At 39.9% G+C, this 20,499-nt stretch overlaps 1 protein-coding gene across 7 annotated transcripts in view; it reads right to left on the reverse strand.

Moving 5' to 3' along the window:
- Window positions 1-20,499, reverse strand: part of LOC146377328 (CUB and sushi domain-containing protein 3-like) — a 233,650-nt gene that overhangs the window by 51,861 nt on the left and 161,290 nt on the right. For 6 of the 7 annotated variants that reach the window (XR_014801636.1, XR_014801635.1, XM_084943659.1 and 3 more), the window contains 11 exons: window positions 19,007-19,152; window positions 18,564-18,644; window positions 17,195-17,308; window positions 11,755-11,943; window positions 11,480-11,638; window positions 10,074-10,262; window positions 7,879-8,061; window positions 6,869-7,063; window positions 5,861-6,034; window positions 2,910-3,083; window positions 1,700-1,873 (listed from right to left, as the gene is read on the reverse strand). Coding sequence is in view for 5 of the 7 variants with exons in the window: in XM_084943659.1 (XP_084799785.1) it covers window positions 1,700-1,873; window positions 2,910-3,083; window positions 5,861-6,034; window positions 6,869-7,063; window positions 7,879-8,061; window positions 10,074-10,262; window positions 11,480-11,638; window positions 11,755-11,943; window positions 17,195-17,308; window positions 18,564-18,644; window positions 19,007-19,152 (1,778 nt within the window). In the remaining 2 variants the exon portion in view is untranslated. The remainder of the gene's footprint in view (window positions 1-1,699; window positions 1,874-2,909; window positions 3,084-5,860; window positions 6,035-6,868; window positions 7,064-7,878; window positions 8,062-10,073; window positions 10,263-11,479; window positions 11,639-11,754; window positions 11,944-17,194; window positions 17,309-18,563; window positions 18,645-19,006; window positions 19,153-20,499) is intronic. The other variant, XM_084943658.1, reaches the window with a different exon arrangement.

Below are 20,499 nucleotides of genomic sequence, written 5' to 3' on the forward strand. Positions count from 1 at the left end.
GAATTATAACATGCAGTCATTCTTAATTAAACTATAATACCACACTTTATACAACTAATTCACAGTGACGGTTTTGTCATAGATGAATGTGTAATGTGTTTCCTGGTTCTTTTGCCTATATTGGATCTACCGTGGTCACGAATGCTGAGAGTGTGAGCCGTATTTCATGAACATCTATTTTACTTTAACATGTCACTGAGTGTTACATCAACACATTCTTATTTTGCAGCAGTTTAACTCTTCCCAGGTCTCATCACTCGGGCTGCTTCTGGAAGACGTGAAGTCTTTTTGTCTTTTGGTTGGAGCCTGGTTTCCGTAACTGCTGCCTCTCAGTATGCTCACATGCAAGTTAATAATAGAACTGTTGATGTGACCTAATCACTGGCTTTTTCTGTTTGTTCTGCAAACATGAAGACAAGAGAGCACAGACTATATTTGGCATTGTCAATAATAATTTCACCTAACGCTTGAAAAAAAAACAAAAAACACACTGTCACAAATTCACAAGCATCTATTTTGGAAGCAGTTACAGTTACAGTCCCTAAAACCGCACTGCTGACAAGACGGTTCACTCAGCTGAATGTAGACGAGGGTGAAATTAAGTTCAAAGCAACATCAAAGTTAATCAATAATGCAAATGCGACAAAGCTGGCATAATGTGAAAAATTTTAGTGGGAACAAACAAGCGGATTTTGACAAAGGGAGTCATGACAATTTAATATCATCTCACTCTATCTTTCACCAGTTCCATCTCTGCAGTGCCAGAAGTAATGAAAACTGTGGCTCTTCATATCTAATTGCCAACAAAAAGCATGCCAAGAGGAGAGGTATTTTTAAATGGGCAAAGTCTGGCAAATCTAGTTTTGGTCCACTAGGTAGGAGACCAATTAAAACAACAGTGGATACTACTTAGATGCATTTCTCTAATTTGATGAATTCATGATGTGTTTTCTATCTTCCTTTCTTTGAATTTTTAAACTAGTTTACACCATTTAGTACCTATTTACACCGAAACAAAGATTCTTCTTGGAAGCAGAATACATTGCTAATGAGCCTAACACAGGCGAACTACAATTGGTCACAACTTAAAAAAACAAACAAACAAAAAAAAAACAACCATCACCTGACACACCCAATAAGATCTCTCCCACTGATTGCAGTCTGAGCTTTCTTGCCTTCAAAATAATCTCTCCCTGCAGCGCGGGGAGAAACTAGCTGTAAAACCGTAGAAACAATTTCCCAATTATAGTCCTCTTTCCATACATTCTGCTGTAAGCTCATTATTGCTGTTTCTCTTCTCTTTTTTGCTCTGAGGCTTAGGCTCCAGATGTTGCCGCCTAATGCTCTACCCAGAGAGCGGAGCAGGTAGGATCTGCTCTCATTCAGATCAATAGATGTCTGAGCTCCTCCTCTACCCATTCTGCTTGTTTTCCCATTGCCTGTGCTGCTGCAAGCTGGCTGCTGATTGCTGAATGATCATAATACATCTGCTGGCTGCTGAATTTTGTGGTTTTCCCTGCTTCAGACCTGAATAATCACAAAGCTCCCGCAGAAGCTAGTGTGACCAGGCTGTATTCCATTTCAGCTTACTGGCAGCTGCCTGTTCAAATGATAAACCTTCTAGCCTCTGTTCTATGAAAAAATTAAGAAATTTTCTTTTGCATGTATATGCTGAAGGTGTTCTGTGGCTGGACCTTACCCCTGCAAGTTGGCGGCTGGTGGCTCCACTGACGGTTGGCCTGGCACTGAGCTGTGGAGGGTCCTTCCAAGGTGTAACCTTTGTTGCAGGAGAAGTGCACCACATCATTGTAGTTGAAGCCATCGCCTGTGGTGCGGCCATAGATAGGGCTACCAGGGTGGCCGCATGTGACAGCTTGAGTTGAAGCACATCACCCAGGTAACATGACAACAGCAGGCGTGAAAGAGGAAAATGACAAATAAAAGGCAGCAAAGAAGGGTTACAAAGAAAATGGAAAGGAGAGAAGGTGAGACAAATACAAAGTGGGTGGGAAAACAGAGAGAATAAGGTAGAGAGAGAAAATTCAATAAGAATGATCGAGGTCATGTACAGTGACACCTATCACAGAAGAGTCATTATCATACAATGAACCTCGGAGGGCAACGGGGGAATTAGAAGTCAAGACATGATCTCCACTGTGAAAGGGCAAACAGCACATTTTAGAGCATCAATAGGCGAATCAGAGATTGAAACAAATTACAAGGTTATGTATCGACTAAGGACTGATTTCAGTGTTTGCCAAACAAGAAGTGGAGTAAGACACTCAGCTTTGGAACAGCATTATTACTTTATAGAAATATGTTATATCTTAAAGGATGCTACAGCAAATCTTTATTTATTGATCTGTGTTCAACAGTGCAATTAAATCTTTGTGTTTTTGGCTAAACATGTCATGCAAATATATATATTTGCTATTCCTTATAAAATAATCAAATTAAATCCTTATTATTTAAAAAAAGGAGAAAAAACAAATGGACTTAGAATAAAATATTCATTTAATTGCATTGCATTATTTTCCCCTGTGCAGGAACGCCTTCTTCTGTCATATTTCTAAACAACATGGGTCAGCAGAGGAGCCGATGAGACACATTTGAGCGTTTCACCATAGACAGTAGGATAGCTTGTAAGGAGCCACCTGCACATCCACCAAGGTTTTATTCATTTGACTGTATTGTGCTCAAATTTTCATGCAAACAATGCCTGCCATGCCTGCGGCAAGCAATCAACACCGAGGCAGGAGGCTGTGTTGTCAGACACTCACGTGAATTAAACGCAAAGAAACCTGTCCATCTGAATTCAGATTTACACCCCCAAATAAATAAATATATATATATTTTTTTTAATTGCAATCAAACCTTGCTCTCTTTACAGATTGTGTTAGAGTACTTACAGATACACACTGGCAGATGTCCAGACCAGCTGTGGTCTTGCTGACAGATTCGTACTGAGGAACCAATGAGCCTAAATCCAGGGTTGCACTGGTAAACCACCGTGTCTCTGTAACCATAGTTTTCTCCAATCACCTGTCCATTCACAATCTGCTCTGGAACGCCACAATGACCAGCTGTAGGGTGGTGGAAAAAAGAATACAATAAATATGTTTATTAAATATTTACACATCTTTCTCAGACAGACCAATCGATTCTTCAGCATCAGTCAGAGAGATTTATAAAACTCTGATAATAAGGAGGCTCAGTTTTTGCTTTTCCTCAATCATTCATGTGGTGCTTCAGTGCTCGAGTTCAACTTTCTATCATTTGTATGTGTTGGAGAATGAAAAGCCTCAAGTGGCTCCCGCTGAACTGACAAATGATAGCTGCAGGGTGGAAACACGATTTTAATTGTGTTACCATGTTTGAATAACTTTAACAACACTATCATAAAACGACACGACTAAATTGGTCTTTTTAAAGATCTTGGAATTATATTGTGGTCCAACAAAATCAGTTAGAGTATTAGCTAAACATATTGGAATTTGGAAAGCATTTTTCAGCTCATTATCTCTGAGTTTCCATTTCTAAATTTGTATAATCAGCTGCACTTGTAGTGATAACTTTGCCGTCCTCATCGACAGTAGACAGAGAAACGCATGTGAAACTTAAAATCTGCGCAATATGCTCATGCACATAATCGTATTACTTTCAGCTACAATAAATCCCTTTCAGAGAGCAGGAATCTTGCTGAGATTTGCATTGCCACTTAAAACCTGGGATATTGCCCCTGACTGTGAGTCTGATTTCCCTAATTCACTCCTGCACCCAGAAGCTCAGCCGAGCATTTTATTATCACACTCTATTTGAGAGCAGCCAGATTCTGTGAAGATCGTGCTGAAGTAGGCAACTATCCCGAAAGGTCCCTGGCTATGTTAACCCTGCCAGTCATATCGCTAAACAAGCTAAAGGTGCCCTCCTTCTAATGAACTGAACCAATCTTGAGCTGAGCTGGGACTGCTCTGCAACTCTGCCGCTAACCGACTAATATAATACATCTGTGAGGCAAATATTCACATTCTGCTGTTGGGCAGGACTGAATGTACAGAGCTGTGATGAGCCATGCTAAGCTAAGCAGTAGCATGCTGTCCCTGTTTATACAAATTCTACTAGTGCAGTTTAGCAAGTGTTTTACATTTTGACAGAAGCTGTGGCTCTTCAGCTGCTCTCATGTTTCAAGTTTCACAAGGACAGGATTTACTTTATACTCTACAGAAACCTGCTCCAAGCACTTTTAACAAAGGTATTTGATAAAAGTGCTTGCACATATGCCTTAGAGACCATCTTCTAATGGGATCACACCATAACAAATCCATCAATACAGTGCTGTGCAAAAGTCCTGAGCCAAACCTAATATCTTTATATTTTGCTTTTGAAGACTCAGAGTTTCTTGTAATGTTTGAAGTGGTCTTGAGCAAGTAGTTTTCCAGGTTTTCTGAAGGTTTTTTAAAGTTTTATTTTGGACACATTTCAGCCCAGTCCTTGGACCTGACCATTTTCAGAGGGATGGGTTTTTTTTTCTTCTTAATCCATTTAACACTGACCTGTGACTTATCCAAAAAAAAGCACCAAACTTAAGTGATGAACCAGTGTTGTGGGTACGCATAACATAACTTATTAAAGAACCAATCTTAAATTGCATCTTTAGGCACCTTGTTACTAGCAGTCTGTTAGAAAAACACAACATTTCTTCCCATTTCCTTAACAGAATCTATAAAAAATAAAAGTGAAAAAGAACAGTTTGATTGTATTTTTCAACCAACAAAGTGATTCCCAAAGCTATTAATCAAAAACCCGCAAAAAATGCACCTCCTTAAGAAATCAGGAAAAAATCCAAGACCTGAAAAAGGACCTGATGTTGCATATAGCCCTTCAGTTGATCCTTCTACTGTTTGCAAAACCTTCACCAGAAATGGTCTCAGTAGCGGAGTGGCTGTCAGGAAGCCACGAAACAAAGAGCAAATGCTTAGGTAAACCTTACTTGGCATTTTCTATTCGAAACCGCTTAATTTTTCAGAATGAGACTGATCAACAAACACACTGCTAATGCAGTAAAAGCATACCTGGATAGAAAAACACACAGTGGAACGCTATCAGAAGCCCGGAGAACTACTCCTGAAGACTATTTAAAGAAATGACAAGAAAGCATGCCTAACAGAGTTCAGACTATGATGAAGAATAAAGGTGATCATACCAAATATTCACTTTTAAGCTCACTAGAATTGTACAATCTCTGTTTTTGCCCCATGTATGTTTTACATATTTAATTAAATCACTACACCCATTTTCAATTTCATTGCAAAATGTAAAGAAACTCAAGACTTCTCAAGACAACACTGTACACTGTCATTTATCCCTTGAGCATCTATCGATCACTCGGTTAACTGTTGAACTCAACTACAGTTATTTATTTGTTGCACCTTGCACTGTTACTCTGTTCTGGTATCAGCGTCTTCACAGACTAACACGCAGACTCACAAAGTTAATATATTTTTCCAGATACACCATCGTTGGTAGTAAAAAGAAAATTTGACCTCATAATCTCTACAAGGTCTAAAACAGTCTGATGTGTTCCAGTGGCATCACTGAGTCGCAGCATGATGACAAACATGGTATCATCAATGAAATCGTCTTAATGCTTTACATTTATTTGCCAAACACACTTGGCAACAGAGGCAATTATAGCCACCCTCTGCTTCCCCATCTGGTTCTATTCTGGACATGTTTGCCCAATCAAAAAAAAAAAAGAAAAAACCCAGCTCATACTCTGCCAAAGCAGAGTGCCAGCAGATTTTGACCTAGGTCAAGGATGTGCTTAAAAAGTTAAAGACAACATGTAAACCTGGCTTACCCAGGCACTGAGTCTCCATTCCACTCCAAAGGCCAGACAGGAGACACTCTCTAACTGTAGATCCAGTTAAAACATAGCCAGGGTTACAGCTGAAAATGGCTGATGCTCCGAAGGTAGTTTGGGTCCCAATTTTCTTCCCATTAGGAGGAGTGGGAAGATCGCCACAGGAAATGACTGCAAAGAGATGAAGAGTAAAGAGGAAAAGAAAAGGAAGAGCAAAAAGATGAAGGAGGCACCGGGAGAATGAGCAAGAGAGAACAAGAGAAAGAATAAAGAGACAGAAGTTGGCTTACATCTTCAGAGTCAATGGGAGAGCACAGTCATTTACGCCCATCTTGCCAACCTTAATGCGTTAAAAGAGTGACCTGTACCATTTCATGGGGAGGATAATGATGGTTTTCCTTTTTTCCACCATCTTTCATCATGTTGGCTAGCATCACCTTTTCACATTACACTACCTATTCAGCTTTTAGCTTCTCTAAAAGTAGTTCCCATGGCAGTGATGAAAAGCTTTTATTTCCGATTCTCGTAATAAACAATATCTAACCTAAGCTGAGACAGCAATAGGTGAGGAGCACAAAAGTGAGTCTTTGAGCTGCTGATTAACTGAGCTGTGAATAAGGTATTCATTCTTCAAGTCTCGTAACCCCACATTCTATGAATCTAGTGTACCCAAGGCAAGGCGGGACATGGATTTTTCAATTTGGCTCGATGACAATGTTAAAATGCTTTCTATTCCATTTATTCAATGAATCGACAGACGTGCTCAGAGAGTTTGTGAAGTGGCATTTCGTGCTACGTGTCTATCCGATGAATGTCTTTTTTACAAGATAATGCGAGAATGAACCACAGGAAAGCGGAGTTCATTTCTGGGAATATTATTCTTTTGGCTCAGTTCTACGTTCATCCCGTTTTTTTGGCTTTGTCATTTTTTCCTTTCCCCACTTATGAATTTGTGAGATGCACAAGCGCTGCATATTTTGTGTTGCTGCAACCAAAGTCACTCACTTCTACACCGAGGCCTCTCGTTCCTCCAGCTCCACACTCCGTTTGCGAGGCACTGGATGTGGGCGGGGCCCACACGATAGTATCCAGGGTTGCAGGTGAAGATTATTTTCGTCCCATACTCATAGTGCGAGCCATTGACTATCCTCCATTTCCCGTGATCGAGGGAAAACGGGCTAAGACTGGGGCACGGCATCACTGAAAAAATAAAATAAAATAACAATTATTTTATGGGCAGTTACTACGGGAGTTTTGGATTATTCCAATGGATTGACTTTTGTATAATTTTTTTTATCCCTTATACACACACCGCAAAGCAGCAGCATAAACGAATCCATGTGTTGCAGTTATACAAATGTTCTTCCACAACAAAGCTATTTATGAATTGGCACTTTCTAAAACCAAATGAGTTTCAAAACAAACTCTGTTTCCCTTTTCACTGTGAGACACATATACAGCAGGGAATAAACAGTGGTCTCAACAGAAAACAATGCTGTCAATCACTCCCTGCACTGACTTTCAAACTTGGAGGAGTTGCACTGGCATGTGAAAAGACTTACCCAGCGCCAGCTGCAGAGATCCTTTCAAGCATTATTCCCCCTTTCGTCCATGCATCTTATCATGACCCAACAAGTTGGGATTTTTGTAAGGAAACTGCAACTTGCATTTCTTTATGACTGCAGTCCTTATTACATTAACTCCTTCCATTGCTGTCCAATTTTGGAGAAACCTGTTTTGATATTTTACCTGCTGTTCAGACGATCTCAAACTCCAACTTGTAATGCCTCCAATTAAAAGAACAAAAAAAAAAACATAGCTTTATCTTCTTTTGGCTCTCATATATTTGGCCACCTTTGAGTGGAAGCAACAGACAATATGAACATTTTTAAATGTTTTTATGAACAGAAAAAAAAATCCTGCAAGGTTTTTTGCAACCTCATTTCTCCAAATCACTATTTTCTCCTCTGCGCTCCCCTCCCCTTCCATCTTTCCAAGGCTTCCTCTCTACTCACCAAAGCATCGGGGTATCTTGTTGTGATTGCTCCAGGTGCCGTCTGGCTGGCAGACTGTGGTCGTCAGCTCTTTGGAGAGCCGGTAACCGCCGTTACAGAAGTAGGTCGCCCGTGTGCCGACGGAGTAATCAGCAGTGAGCACACCTCCGTTCGCTGGCGCATTGGGCACACCGCATGACACAGCTGCAGGCAGCAAGAGGACAATGGCCGACCCACATGTTTATGCACAGTACAAGAGACATACTAGATAGATGCCTGGTGAACACAGGTGTGGTAGGCATTCATATATAATCACTAGAAAGTCACAATTTTGCAAAGAAAAATATATATGTTTGTGCTCCCACCAGTGCAACCTCTTTGTGGTGCACTAACTGTGTGGAATTTTAATTTATTGTTACATTTTTATTAGCTTTTTGAAGGGTGACAGCCTTAATATGTAGGAGTCCAAAAGAAAGAATTTAACATTTAGTACTCAGAAGGTTCCACACCTACCCAGTGTACATTAGAATAATAATGTAAGAACCCTTGTGGTACACTGACACTTAAATTATTTGATTGCTGTGCATATTATAGACCTCTTAATGCACAAGACTATCCTTTCACTTGGCAGAAATCAAAGAAATTAGGACTGACCACTTGTGGAAAATTGCATTCGGCTGTCTCAGAGTGAAAGTATTCACACTGCAGGGAGGTTATGAAAATTGAAGTCCCACATAAATATTACACTGTTCTTATAAGAAGGTATTCAAGAAAGAAGTCATCTGAATGACCAAACATCTACTCAATTATGCCAAATTATACAAAAGTACTTAATAATTACAACCTTTTATTTTCACTGTGACTCAGTGGGGAATCTAAAAACACACTAATGATGTATAACAAAGTCATTAAAATGACAAGTGCAACCAAAAAAGTGACTGGTTCCAACACCAAGTGTTCCTGACATGCAGGCGTACAAAGCACTCAAATGTGCCGAAAAACTTCTGCACAGCATTGTGTCCTTGGAAGTAAGTGCAATGTTAAACTTGCACAGAGTGAATCTGGGTTACTCCGGCCTCAGAGCTTAGACCAAACAAAACACTTGAACAAAGAGACTTTAAGGTGCTCATCATTGGGTCGGACACACTGAACTGAGCCAGGAAACCTAACATCTGAAGGGCCGCACTAAACAAAAACGGTTATGCAAAGACACATATCTAACCACAGAGCTGCGATGATAATTGCATACTGTGAAGCATCAAAGGTAGGATTCTGCCAACGTGGCATGGAGCCATTACAATGCCCGTCAACACCCTGTGAGATAATCAATTGACATTCATCTGAGTTGTAACTTGGCAGATACTAATCAAAACAACTAAAAAGTTTTCCACACTGCAGATGAAAAATGTTGGTGTTTGAAGTGCGATCATCAAAGCTTAGGTGGTTAAAGGGCCTGGTAATTATTTTGAGCCTTTGCTCTTTCTATGAGCAAAACTGATTGATAATACACCGTGGATTCTCCGAGGTATCCTGCTTCAGACAGAATGGAAGCTTGAACATGCTGTAATGTGATCTTGGCCACTGCATAAAATAACAGATGGACAACATCTGTATGAATGTATCAGTTCATCTGCAGCCAAAGTTGAGTTTGTGCTTTGGAAAAGCAGTGTGCAATTAACAAACTGATGGAATCAATCACACGTGTGAAGTGTTTTTAAATCATTTAAAGTACATGACATAAATATTTTCGTTTCACTTGATGCAATTGAGCACACCATCTGTTGATATTAATGCTGCCTGAGCATGTGTATATGTGTGTGTCTGTGCTAGCGCATGCAATCATGCGCACGTAAATGCACATATTCCACGTATGCACGCTGAAGAACCCAATTAGTTGAGTAAGGCAGAACAGCAGAGGACATTGCATCCTAATGGCAAGTTAGCCAAAGTAATTTGAAGAAGTGGAAATTGACAGAAGAAGGGAGGATTGATTTCTTTTTCCTTTCCACCTGACAGGACTCTGGGCTCTCAATCAGGCTGGTTTCAGTTCAGCTGCTAACAACACAGGAAGAGGGCTTGGGCTCAGACACTTAGGTGCTTTAAGCGCCTGCCTGTCTGGCTGTTGAGACTAAGGGTACAGAGGCAGTGACCAGAAGAATGGGTAGAGAGGCAGGCTAAAGGAGGAAATAAAAGCATGCCAGAGCCAATGAGCTCACCTTGACATGCAGGAACTGGCGCGTCCCAGGCGTAGTAGCCATAGGTGGTCTTCTTGCACACAGCTGTGCCCTTCCCAATGAGCTTGTACCCCCTGTCGCAGGCCCAGCGCACCACGCTGTTTAGATGACCCCCGGTCTGGCTCACTACAAAGCCATGTTGTGGAGAGTCTGGAGTACTGCAGTACATGGCTATGATAGAGGAGAAAGCAGGGGAGGGGAAGTGGGAAAAAAAGAGCAAAGGCAATAGAAGAGAGAGCCAAGAAAGAAGGCGAGGATGAAGTCGAAGAAAGAAAAGAGAGAGAAGGGTAAATAAAGAAGAGGAAAGGATGAGAGGCATTAGCAAAGCACCTCTAGAGAAAAACTGATGAAAATTTTTCGTTACAGCGAGGCTCCATTTTCAATGCAGAACAATAATGAGGGGGGAACCGCCCGAGGAGTGTCACGTCTATTTAGAACTCGGGCTATGCACCACACAGCAAAGGAAGCCCTCACCTATCACATTATTACCATCCCATTTTGGCTTATGGGCATGCACATATTCAATTTGCTTTTAACACATGCAGCATTGGTGCATTCTGCATTTGTTCCCATCGCCTTCCTTCCTCCGATCTTACAGTCTATTGAACACAAAAAGGTAAATTCGATTTTCCATGTGACACAAAAAGCTGAGGGAGGGAGGGCTGCGTGCTTCAAAAAACGCTGTCAACCATTCTCTCAAATCAACATGACTTGGCGATAGCAGGGATTTAAGACGAAAGGACACATGCTGGAGTTTGAGTCAGTTCCCATTAAAGTCAATCAAGTCAAGGAGGAGCTTTCTTTACAAAATTCATCACACCAACTTGCTTTCACAGGAACACTCTCGTGCATTAAAGTTAATGGACAGACACCATGAAAAATGAATGTCTTTTGTGCTTTTTTTGTGTTGTTATTGATGCATTTGAAATGAAAGAAAAGATCGCTATGCTGCTCTTGCTTAGCAGCACTTGCTTTATTAAAGAGCCAATTAAGAATTCAAGCCTTTTGTAATTTTAGACATGCAAAGCTGCACGCTGCCCTTTAGTGACTGGTTTCCAGCCTCGTGCTTTTTTTCCCGTGAGCGCCTATTGCGAGCTATTACCCTGTGGAAATTGTTTTTGTAAACTGACTGCATATTAAAAAAAATAAATAAATCAATAGAAAACACAGCACACAGTGATAAAAATCCTTGGGTCATATTGTATTCACGGCCATTTCAAGTAGCTACAGCTGAGGTTCATACACATCTGTGTCTGTTTAGTGTTATTACATTTTCAACTGTCCAAATTGTAGACCCATGGCTCTTATCACGTGTCTGCAGGTCAACATAAAATAAAACCAAATAGCATAGTAAAAAAATAGAGAATGATTATAAACTGGATACATACTTTGATACTCACCCACATATCTGATGTGGAAGCCGCGGCGGTTGGTGCCATGGTCGGAGGACCAGCGCAGGAGGAGCTGGTGGCCTGTGGTGGTCAGGCTGAAGGGTGTTTCAATATCACCACTGAGTGATGAGAGGCTCTGACTGTAGATGTTGGGACCTAAAGGCAATGACAAACAGCATATGTGCTAGTGGCTGATGTTCTATTAGGCGATTGCCTGTTTATAATTTCAGTAATTTATTAAAAAACAAAAGAACACAAAGTTTTTTACCCACCATCAAAAATTTCCAAGATGTCAAACTCTTTTTCTGTCTGGAAGAGTTCAAAGTGCAAAGTGATGTTGTAGCCCTTCTCCACGTTGATCAGCCAGGAGCACATCTGAAGATTGGGGTAGTTATCAGGATAGCCCGGGCTTAAGATTACTCCTGTTGAGTCAAAACGGACCTCGTGGGCCGGGCATTGGACTGGTGGGAACAGAAACAAAATAAAGGTGAGATTGTTGGAGGAAAAAGAATTGGCAGAGAAAATGAGAAGAAGCAACAGAGGGTGGAAGGAAGATGAAAAGTAGAGGCAGAAAACGAGAGGCAGAGGAAAAAATTAGAGATGCAGTAAGACATGGATGAAGGGAAGATAGAGATGCTTCACTGTGACAGTAGAAATGATATTGTAAAAATAAGTAGTCCTGAAACAATTACATTTGAGCCAGAGTGATATTGCACCTTAGGGGTGAGCTTGTGAGTCTGCCGTTGTCACCAGGCTCCCCTGATATCAATCCATCAAATAATACTCAGCAGGTGAGACAGCTAACTTTGTATGGAAAAATGGTGTGTGTGTGTGTGTGTGTGTAGGATTCCGTGTGTATCAGGTCAGAACGTTCCCTTCATTTCCTGTAGGCTGGCATGTCTGAAATAATGACAGTCCTGTTTCTCTCTTTTCCTTTTCTCTGAGTAACAGAAGTTTCTCTTCTGGGCCACTAGTGAAGAAACATGATGCATACAAAAGGTTAATGCAAACGACTGTTCCAGATGAAAAGGTCATTGGAAAGCATCGGACATACATCAGAAGCAGAGAATTTTAACACAAAGCAGTATGAATATTCCCGCTGGTGACTCATTGTTAAAGTTTCAACTGGCTGAACTGCAATAGCCTTCGGCTCAAAGATAACAGGCACATATGATCCCAAAAAGAGCTTAAGCCAGTTATTTTCAACGAAACAATACATTTCTTTTTAAAAAGAGCTCTCTGTGGGCACCAAGTTCAAGAAGAATTTCTCCTTAAATCATCTGAACAACAAATATATTAAATGTGTAAATATTTGTACACAGCTAAATCAATATTCATAAATACACTGATGGTATTCATTAGGGTGGCATCAAATCTCAGCACAATCTATTCCGAAAATAAATTAACATAAAAAACTATTGTGAACTAGCAATCTTTCTTCACTACTATTCTTTGGCTGTTTATAAGACACAGAATCTATATGGTTCTATATTTTTGTTATTTCCTGTTGTGTTTTGGAATATTCCTTAATTTTAATGCATCCTACTTAGCTTAGCGTGGTATATTTATGTGCGCTCTAATAGGCAAAGACAAAGAGCAATGTGTAAATGAATTACTTTAAAAATGTACAAGTAGATTGGAATGACATAAAAGCATGTGTTTTGTTTTACAGGGCACAAAAGCATAACTACAAAACCACGGCTCCTACAGGCACTTATTTTTCTCCACACACCCAGAATGCTAATGCGAACTAAGGGCACATTGCACAGTAGTGGGTGGTGAGTCAGGACAAAGGTCAATCAGTCATATTTGGTCTGTTTTCTATTTACAGTTCATTACAAACAGCTATTTAAAAACCTCTGAAGAATGCACACTTCAAAAAGAAATAACACTGAATACATTTCTATACAGTAAAGTCTGCAGCGCTCCATTTTAACATAAGAGTTATGACTCTCGCTGGAAATATGGAGTTCAATGGGGTCTTTAGTTGATGCAGTTACATCAATTCATGGAACTGTTTGCTAAGCAGCAGCAGCCTCTGCTTTACTGATACCAGCGGTATACTTGTTACAGAGCCTTCCCAGTTCCAGGAAAATCATAAAAAACAATTGTTATAAGCAATTTGCTAATTTCAATTCTACAACTTCTTCCTACTAACTACTCTGGAGTTACTAGCCTGAAAACTGTTCATACACTGCACAAATTCCCATTTGCCTCTGGCATTTCCACATGTTGGAGAGCTTTAAGATGCAGACAAAACAGACTCACCTGATAAGATCTAATGCACAGTAAATAGAACAATATAGCTGGTAAGTGCTTGTTATTGAAATAATTGAGCCTCCAATCATTCTTTATTAAACTAAAGTTGTTGCCAAGCAACAAACACGTCCATCCACTGAGCACAGTTGCGGTTTAAACTGCTTTGCCTGAAACTTGCAGGTAGGGATTAAAATCTGAGTCACGAGAGGCTTCAAAACATTTTAGAAACCACATACTTTTACAGATGCCTTTTATGAAATAGGTTTATAAAATGCATTCATGGTGATTTGGCTGCAGTACAAATGTCGAGCACTGTATCCTACTGTGAGTGATTATAGAGACACTGGCTGAAAAATATATATGTACTCTTCAAAATGATCATGAAAAAAAAACAAATTTAAAATTTATACCATAAATACCAAAAACACTAAATACCCAGTAAACAAAACACAGTGACATATGTTTTTTTTAATTTAAGAGTCATGTAGCCCTAATTTAACCTACACCTTACCTGGAGTCAGCATTAAGTAGCATGCAGGCTAACATCATTTGTTTAAGCTTAGCCAACAGCAGTTATTATATCTTCCACAGATGTTTTACCTTGTGGAAAACTACAACATTGCTGATTTCACTCAGAAAGTGGCACATATTGAATGCCAATGACACCCAGGGTTATGTACAAACTAATGTCGCACAAAAAAGTTTTGGTATGTATTGCAAAGACGAGGTTAGTGCATGAGTCCATACTCGCTTGTGTTCCTCAAACATCTATACGAATGTGACAGCAGGCGCAATACGACAACATTTATTGAGTTACACTAATCCTCAGTGTGGCAGATGGTTTAACCAACGCAGCAGTCAAGTCGATGGTGGCTCTACCCTTGATTTAAGAAAATGTTTGACCTTCCTCACAGGCTTTTATAAAGACAGAGCTTGGGGAAATATCTTAAAAGCCAAGCATATTTAGGGGTTAAATTGCATAGCCATACAAGGACATTACAGTGTTATCTTAAAAGCATAAAATTACAATTAACATAGAGGCTGACAGCAAACAAAAGCGGAATACAGAGAGCACATGAGAATTCTTTTTCCTGCCCTTTTGGCAAGCTGTGACAAGAAGTGGCTCCTATGCAAGTTTACTGTGGCAGTCCCTTGGATGTGAATAGCAGGTCAACTCAAATTAAGTTCAACTTTACATGTCCCAAGGAGAGCAATTAGTTTCATGCTAGAGGTGGCACAAAGACATACCATATCCAACACGGTAAGATGAATTCTTGAATATAATGAAAAGGCAATCCATGAAAATGTCACATAATAAATTAGTCACTCTACAGTTATCTTAACTATGCTAATATGATGCTCAAAGCAAGATTTAAGGAGAGTCTGAACAAATGACTTGCAATCACTGGCACATTTGAACACTTTAAAGATGTTGATTTAACACCTCTGCAGCTTTTTGCATTGTACTTGAGTATGGGCACATTCTCTTAGCAAAACTAATATAGTTTAGCAAATAGCTTGGTTTAGCTTAGGTGACTAAGCAGATCCACTTTTCTGGCAAAGTACAGTATTTACATTAGATGTTTTATGATGAATGAGAGCATTTGCTGTCCAACACAAAAATATTTTAGCGCTTCTCAAACAGCAATATGAATTATTGTGTACTACTTGAATAGTCCCAACATGTTTTGTAGTCAACTGTAGTCGCTCAAATTAAAACCTGTGAAAATATTTTAAGTGCAATGTGTGAATTTCTGATGCTATGAGCTAGCTGCTCTTGGCAGAGCTCTGTGTAGTCAGTAACACATGACAAGGTGAGCTGGCCGACCAGCCTTGGTGAGATGGCTTGAAATATTGCCCAGTACTCAAAAAGTGACTGAATGCCCTCTTTTGGCACTAGCGAAGTTTATCAGTTTATTCATATTGATGGAAATCAGCTGTTTTAACTACAAACATTTTCCTTCACAACATACTGCTTGTTGCTGATACCCTTCATGTTGACATAATGTGATATAAGGACTCATACAGGACATATAAAAGATTTGGTGAAGAGAGATCTATATGCCATACCTACCCTGATGAAATAAGCAATCAAGCTTTGTTTCACATCCCCTTTATTCCAGCACGTCTAATAAGCTTATAACATGCTGCTCAACTTCATGCTGCTTGTGGTTTTGTAAATTATTAATATACTGAAAAATGCTAGGTAAGCCCAGTACAGCACAAGTGAAGGTGGCTTGTTCTCTTTGCACACAAACACGTCTGTCCATCTTAATTAATTCCAACTCAAATTATAATTTTTCAGGTCCCTCACCTTTGTGCCTATGTTAATTGAGCTACCTACTGACAGATGTTTGTGTGGCTGATTTGGATAGAAAAACACAAGAAAATCTGAGGTTTACGTATCTTGGATCAAACAGTTGCTGAGCCTAATCTTTGCTGTTGCTGTGTTTTTATTGTGAAACCTACCAAGTAATAATTTAAAATTAAAGTCAGTCAAATTCTGAACACAGAGTTAGCAGCAAAATCACAGCAGGGAGAAAACAAAGATATCAAGTCAGGCATCAAGTAACAACAGCCAGGGATAAGCAAATAGGCTCCAAATAACTAGTCGTTCTCTACGTTGCTTTATGAATGCAGGCTTGAGGTTTGTCAAGCATCTGTCATGCCTTGATCACAAGTCCGATGCGATTACTCACTGTTTCTAGAAATACAAAGACAGAAATGCTCATCAAGTCAAGACTTGTAGACAAAGGACTTCAGGGCACTTCAAAAGATGTCTAACCACAGGGGATAGAAGGTTTTAGAGTGCTCTGTTGTGTGGAGCAGAGATTTACTGGCACGACAGGGAGGCTGAAGGCATTTGTTGTTTTGTCTAAACAAAATCTTTGATGCAGGCGACAGGAATTTCTTTTACTTTGCTCCTCGTTTGTAATTCCATCTTCAAAAGAATTATGGGTAAGCAAACATCAATCAAACCCATGAGACCGTTACGTAGGGGTAGAATATCTGTTTTTACAGCACGTGAAAACCTGCTGATCTGTAATTGGTTTCAAACTTACCCACTACAGTAAAACTGCTGGTTGTATGCAAATGGCAGTCTATGGACTTGGATCAGTAGTATTGTTACTCTGAATCTTGATAAATTGGAATAGAGCTGCTTTTTGCCACCTGGTGCCTGCTGGACGAGGCTCTGCTGGCAGTCTGTCAAATAATGCATCAGTGTGTGCTGCTTACTGTAACCAACCTGAGCACTGTGGTGTCAAGCACCACATAACATAAACAGGTTTGCATACACATATATATGTATGTGTGGGGGGAATGTGTACACACATTTTGAGGAACACTTAAACATACAAACACAAATGCAAAAAAATAAATAAATACATAAATCAAACACAGAAAAATTTTAAACATACCCAAAGACTCCAAGTCACACTGAATGAAACCAACCTTGACAGACTGGTGGAGGTCCATCCATCTGTAGCCTTTCTCCAAGTCGGCAGGTCAGAATCTCACTGCCCACCAAGGTGAAGCCTGGCTGGCACGTGTACCGAATAATGTCCCCTGTGAGATCATTTACACGTGTAATCGCACACACACACACACACACACACACACACACACACACACACACACACGTGCACACAAAGGAGGAGGGGATGTGCAAAACATTTCTGTTAATAGTCCAACTCAGCCACAAACACACACATACTTCCCCACAAAGCTATGCTAGTAAAAAACTCGCAGCACTTGAAACAGTAATCAGCAACACATTTTGTAATGAAGATTGACATCCCCTTAGCTATCCAGAATACTGAAGGCACTTCATTACATTATAGAAGTTAGGTAGAAGCCCATGCACACACACACACTCAATTTCAAAGACAGAAAGTGAAGCCGCCACTAGCCACATGACTTCCACTTCACTTTCCTAATCAATTATGAACACTGAAAATACAAACAGCTTATAAGAAGAGCTAATTAGCCTTACCCTCAAATTAATACTTTAATGCACGGAGCATGAATAGATAGAAAATTTCAAACGCGAGTAAAGAAAGTTGAAAACGAAGAGCAAAGTGCAAGAAGGAACACATTTTTCATTTAAATTAGATTAGATTAGATTAGATTAGATGAAACTTTATTAATCCCTCGGGTGGGTTCCTCCGGGAAATTCAGTTTCCAGTAGCAAAGCACCGAAAGAAGTTGCATGTTACAGATACATTAAGGGGAAAGAGAGTAAGGATATAAGCATAAATAAATACACCATATATACACATATACACATATATATATATACAGAATATACAATATGGATAAATAGGATTGCTCATTTGAGTGAGTATATTGCACAGTGGTTATTGCACAGTCAAATATAAGAAAAAAAAAAAAAAAAAAAAGACAAAACAAAAAACAAATATTGCAAATATTGCACAGTGTAGAAAAGCACCTACAACTCAGTTGTTCCCGCCCTCCCTTGTCCCCCTGTTTCTCCTCCCTCTCCCCTCCAGTGAGGAGTTAAACAGTCTGATGGCGTGTGGGACAAAGGAGTTTTTAAGTCTGTTGGTTTTTGACTTGGGGAGAAGCAGCCTGTCGCTGAATAGGCTCCTCTGATTGTTTACGACCGTGTGCAGAGGATGCCCGGCATTGTTCATAATGTCCATCAAATTAAATCATATATTTAAAAGATATGTGTATACCAGTGTTTGCATACATAGTTACTTATATATAATTACACACACACAAATAATCTGCCTACTGCAAACTGATTTCACTTCACATTGTCTCTGGCTGGTAAACAAGCAAATAAAATCACACAAACCTATTTCAAACTCATCATCTTCTGTTAAGATCGTGGCGTTGGCAACAGGAGGGGGTGGCTGACATGTTCTCAGCTGGTACGCTGTTGGGGAAAGGGCAAACAAACTGAATCCTTGAACAGAGTGAGTGCTGTGTGCGCATTTGAAGGCAGAAATAAAGAGAGGCAAATGGTGTCTCTCCCATCATACTGAAACTTGATTAGATAAGAAATTGCCACCTATCACTGTTCATGATCATCAAAAAACAATCACTAATTTATTTGAGATAGGGAGCGTTTTATTATTAATCAGCTCCTCTTTGAAAGGGTGTTTTAATAGTGCAAGAAAAAAAAGCTTTAGACTGCATTCATCATTTATCATTAGAGCTGGAAGCAATGCTATGACAGAAGGTATTGAGAAGACTTAGGTTAGGCATGAGGTCGCCACTTAAGTTAGGAGACGTTACCGAAATAATGTAGCTCAAAGAAGCCGCTGGTGCTGAAGTCGCTGTGGAACTTGATGAGGACCTGATTGGCAGTGGTGGACACGCCCTCCTGTACAGAGCTGCCACTAAACTGACCGATTTGGGGCGAGCTCTGGTCAGGTCCGTCCCTAGTGCAGAAATATAGAGGTGGAGAAAGTAAAGGAAAGAAATGAAGGGTGGAGAAAGGAGGGAGGCAGAAACAGAAAATCATTTCTGGTTAAACACCAGTTTGCTTTAACAAGTTGCTGGAATCAAAGAGCAGGTCAGTGTGTCCCCTGACAGACTCCAAAATGTTTCTCAGCAATCAAGAGTCAAAGATATACAAAAATGTATTGAGCATAATTCAATTCAGTAAAAAAAACAAAAAACCCATCATCCTAATTACACGGATGCCATGTCTAAGGCATCTCTTGGACAACGTCACACTTTGAGGATTTGGGAAGTGTGGAACTGAAGGATAGGCGTGTACTGAAGTATCTTGTTTGAGCTGGAGCTCAGCCTCAGGATAAAATTCTTGATTTATGAGTAAAGAAAGCTAGCATAAGCAGCCTGTGTAGGTTGGGGTTACAGCATTACAAAAGCATTAGAACTTTTTAGTTGAGTGGACCTCTCCTGAAAAGTGGCAGTTAAAGAAAGACAGATACCTAATTAGGAAGCCTCTAGCATGCCTCCCTGAAGAGACACCCGGCACGTCTGACTGGGAGGAGACCCCAAGGCAGACCCAGAACATACTTATACATTCCAGCTGGCCTGGGTGGACCTCAAGATGCCCCAGGTAGAGCCTGGAGAAAGCGTCTAAAATGGATGAATAGATAGACGCTGGATTGGATATTGTGACACTTTATATCTTGAACGGTAATTAGGGTTTGCTATTTGACTCACTGGATTAGCTTTAGAGTTAGGAGAGGCTTTTCCTGAGATTTCTCAGGAAATTTACTGACAGCAATCTGTATATCCCTACTGCAACATTAAACTACATTTATGGACAACATGTTCCCCTGCTAAAAAGATGAAAAGACAAATTGGTGGATGGCTGTGGGGTAATAATAGAAGCTGTCATTAGCAGTGAAGCCATTTCTGAGCCATGCATTAGCTAGCAGCTCTAAAACAGAGAATCAGCTGCCCTAATGAGAGCACAGAGAACTTTCAAACCCTTGCAGGTGCATGGCCGTGATCTATGTCTGGAGTAAAATATCATGTTAGCATGCAAAAACAACCCAAACAGTACTTTTCTTTGGGCATAAAAAATGCACCAGAAGACAGCACTTTTCTATTATGTATAAATGTTATTTTCTAACAAGAGAAATGTATTTAATTACTGGCACTTTCAAGCAGCTCCAGGCTTTCTTTTCTAAATCACACTAAATGTTTTTTTTTTGTTATATTTGTTCACCTTAAATATTGTATATACTGGAAGTCTTACTGCAGTTTCTTTTAAGAGAGATCAACAAAATAAGAGACAGCAGTCAGGCAGG

Source organism: Perissodus microlepis, chromosome 11 (assembly GCF_051167445.1).
Source record: "Perissodus microlepis isolate ML-2025 ecotype Zambia chromosome 11, ASM5116744v1, whole genome shotgun sequence".
Taxonomy (NCBI): domain Eukaryota; kingdom Metazoa; phylum Chordata; class Actinopteri; order Cichliformes; family Cichlidae; genus Perissodus; species Perissodus microlepis.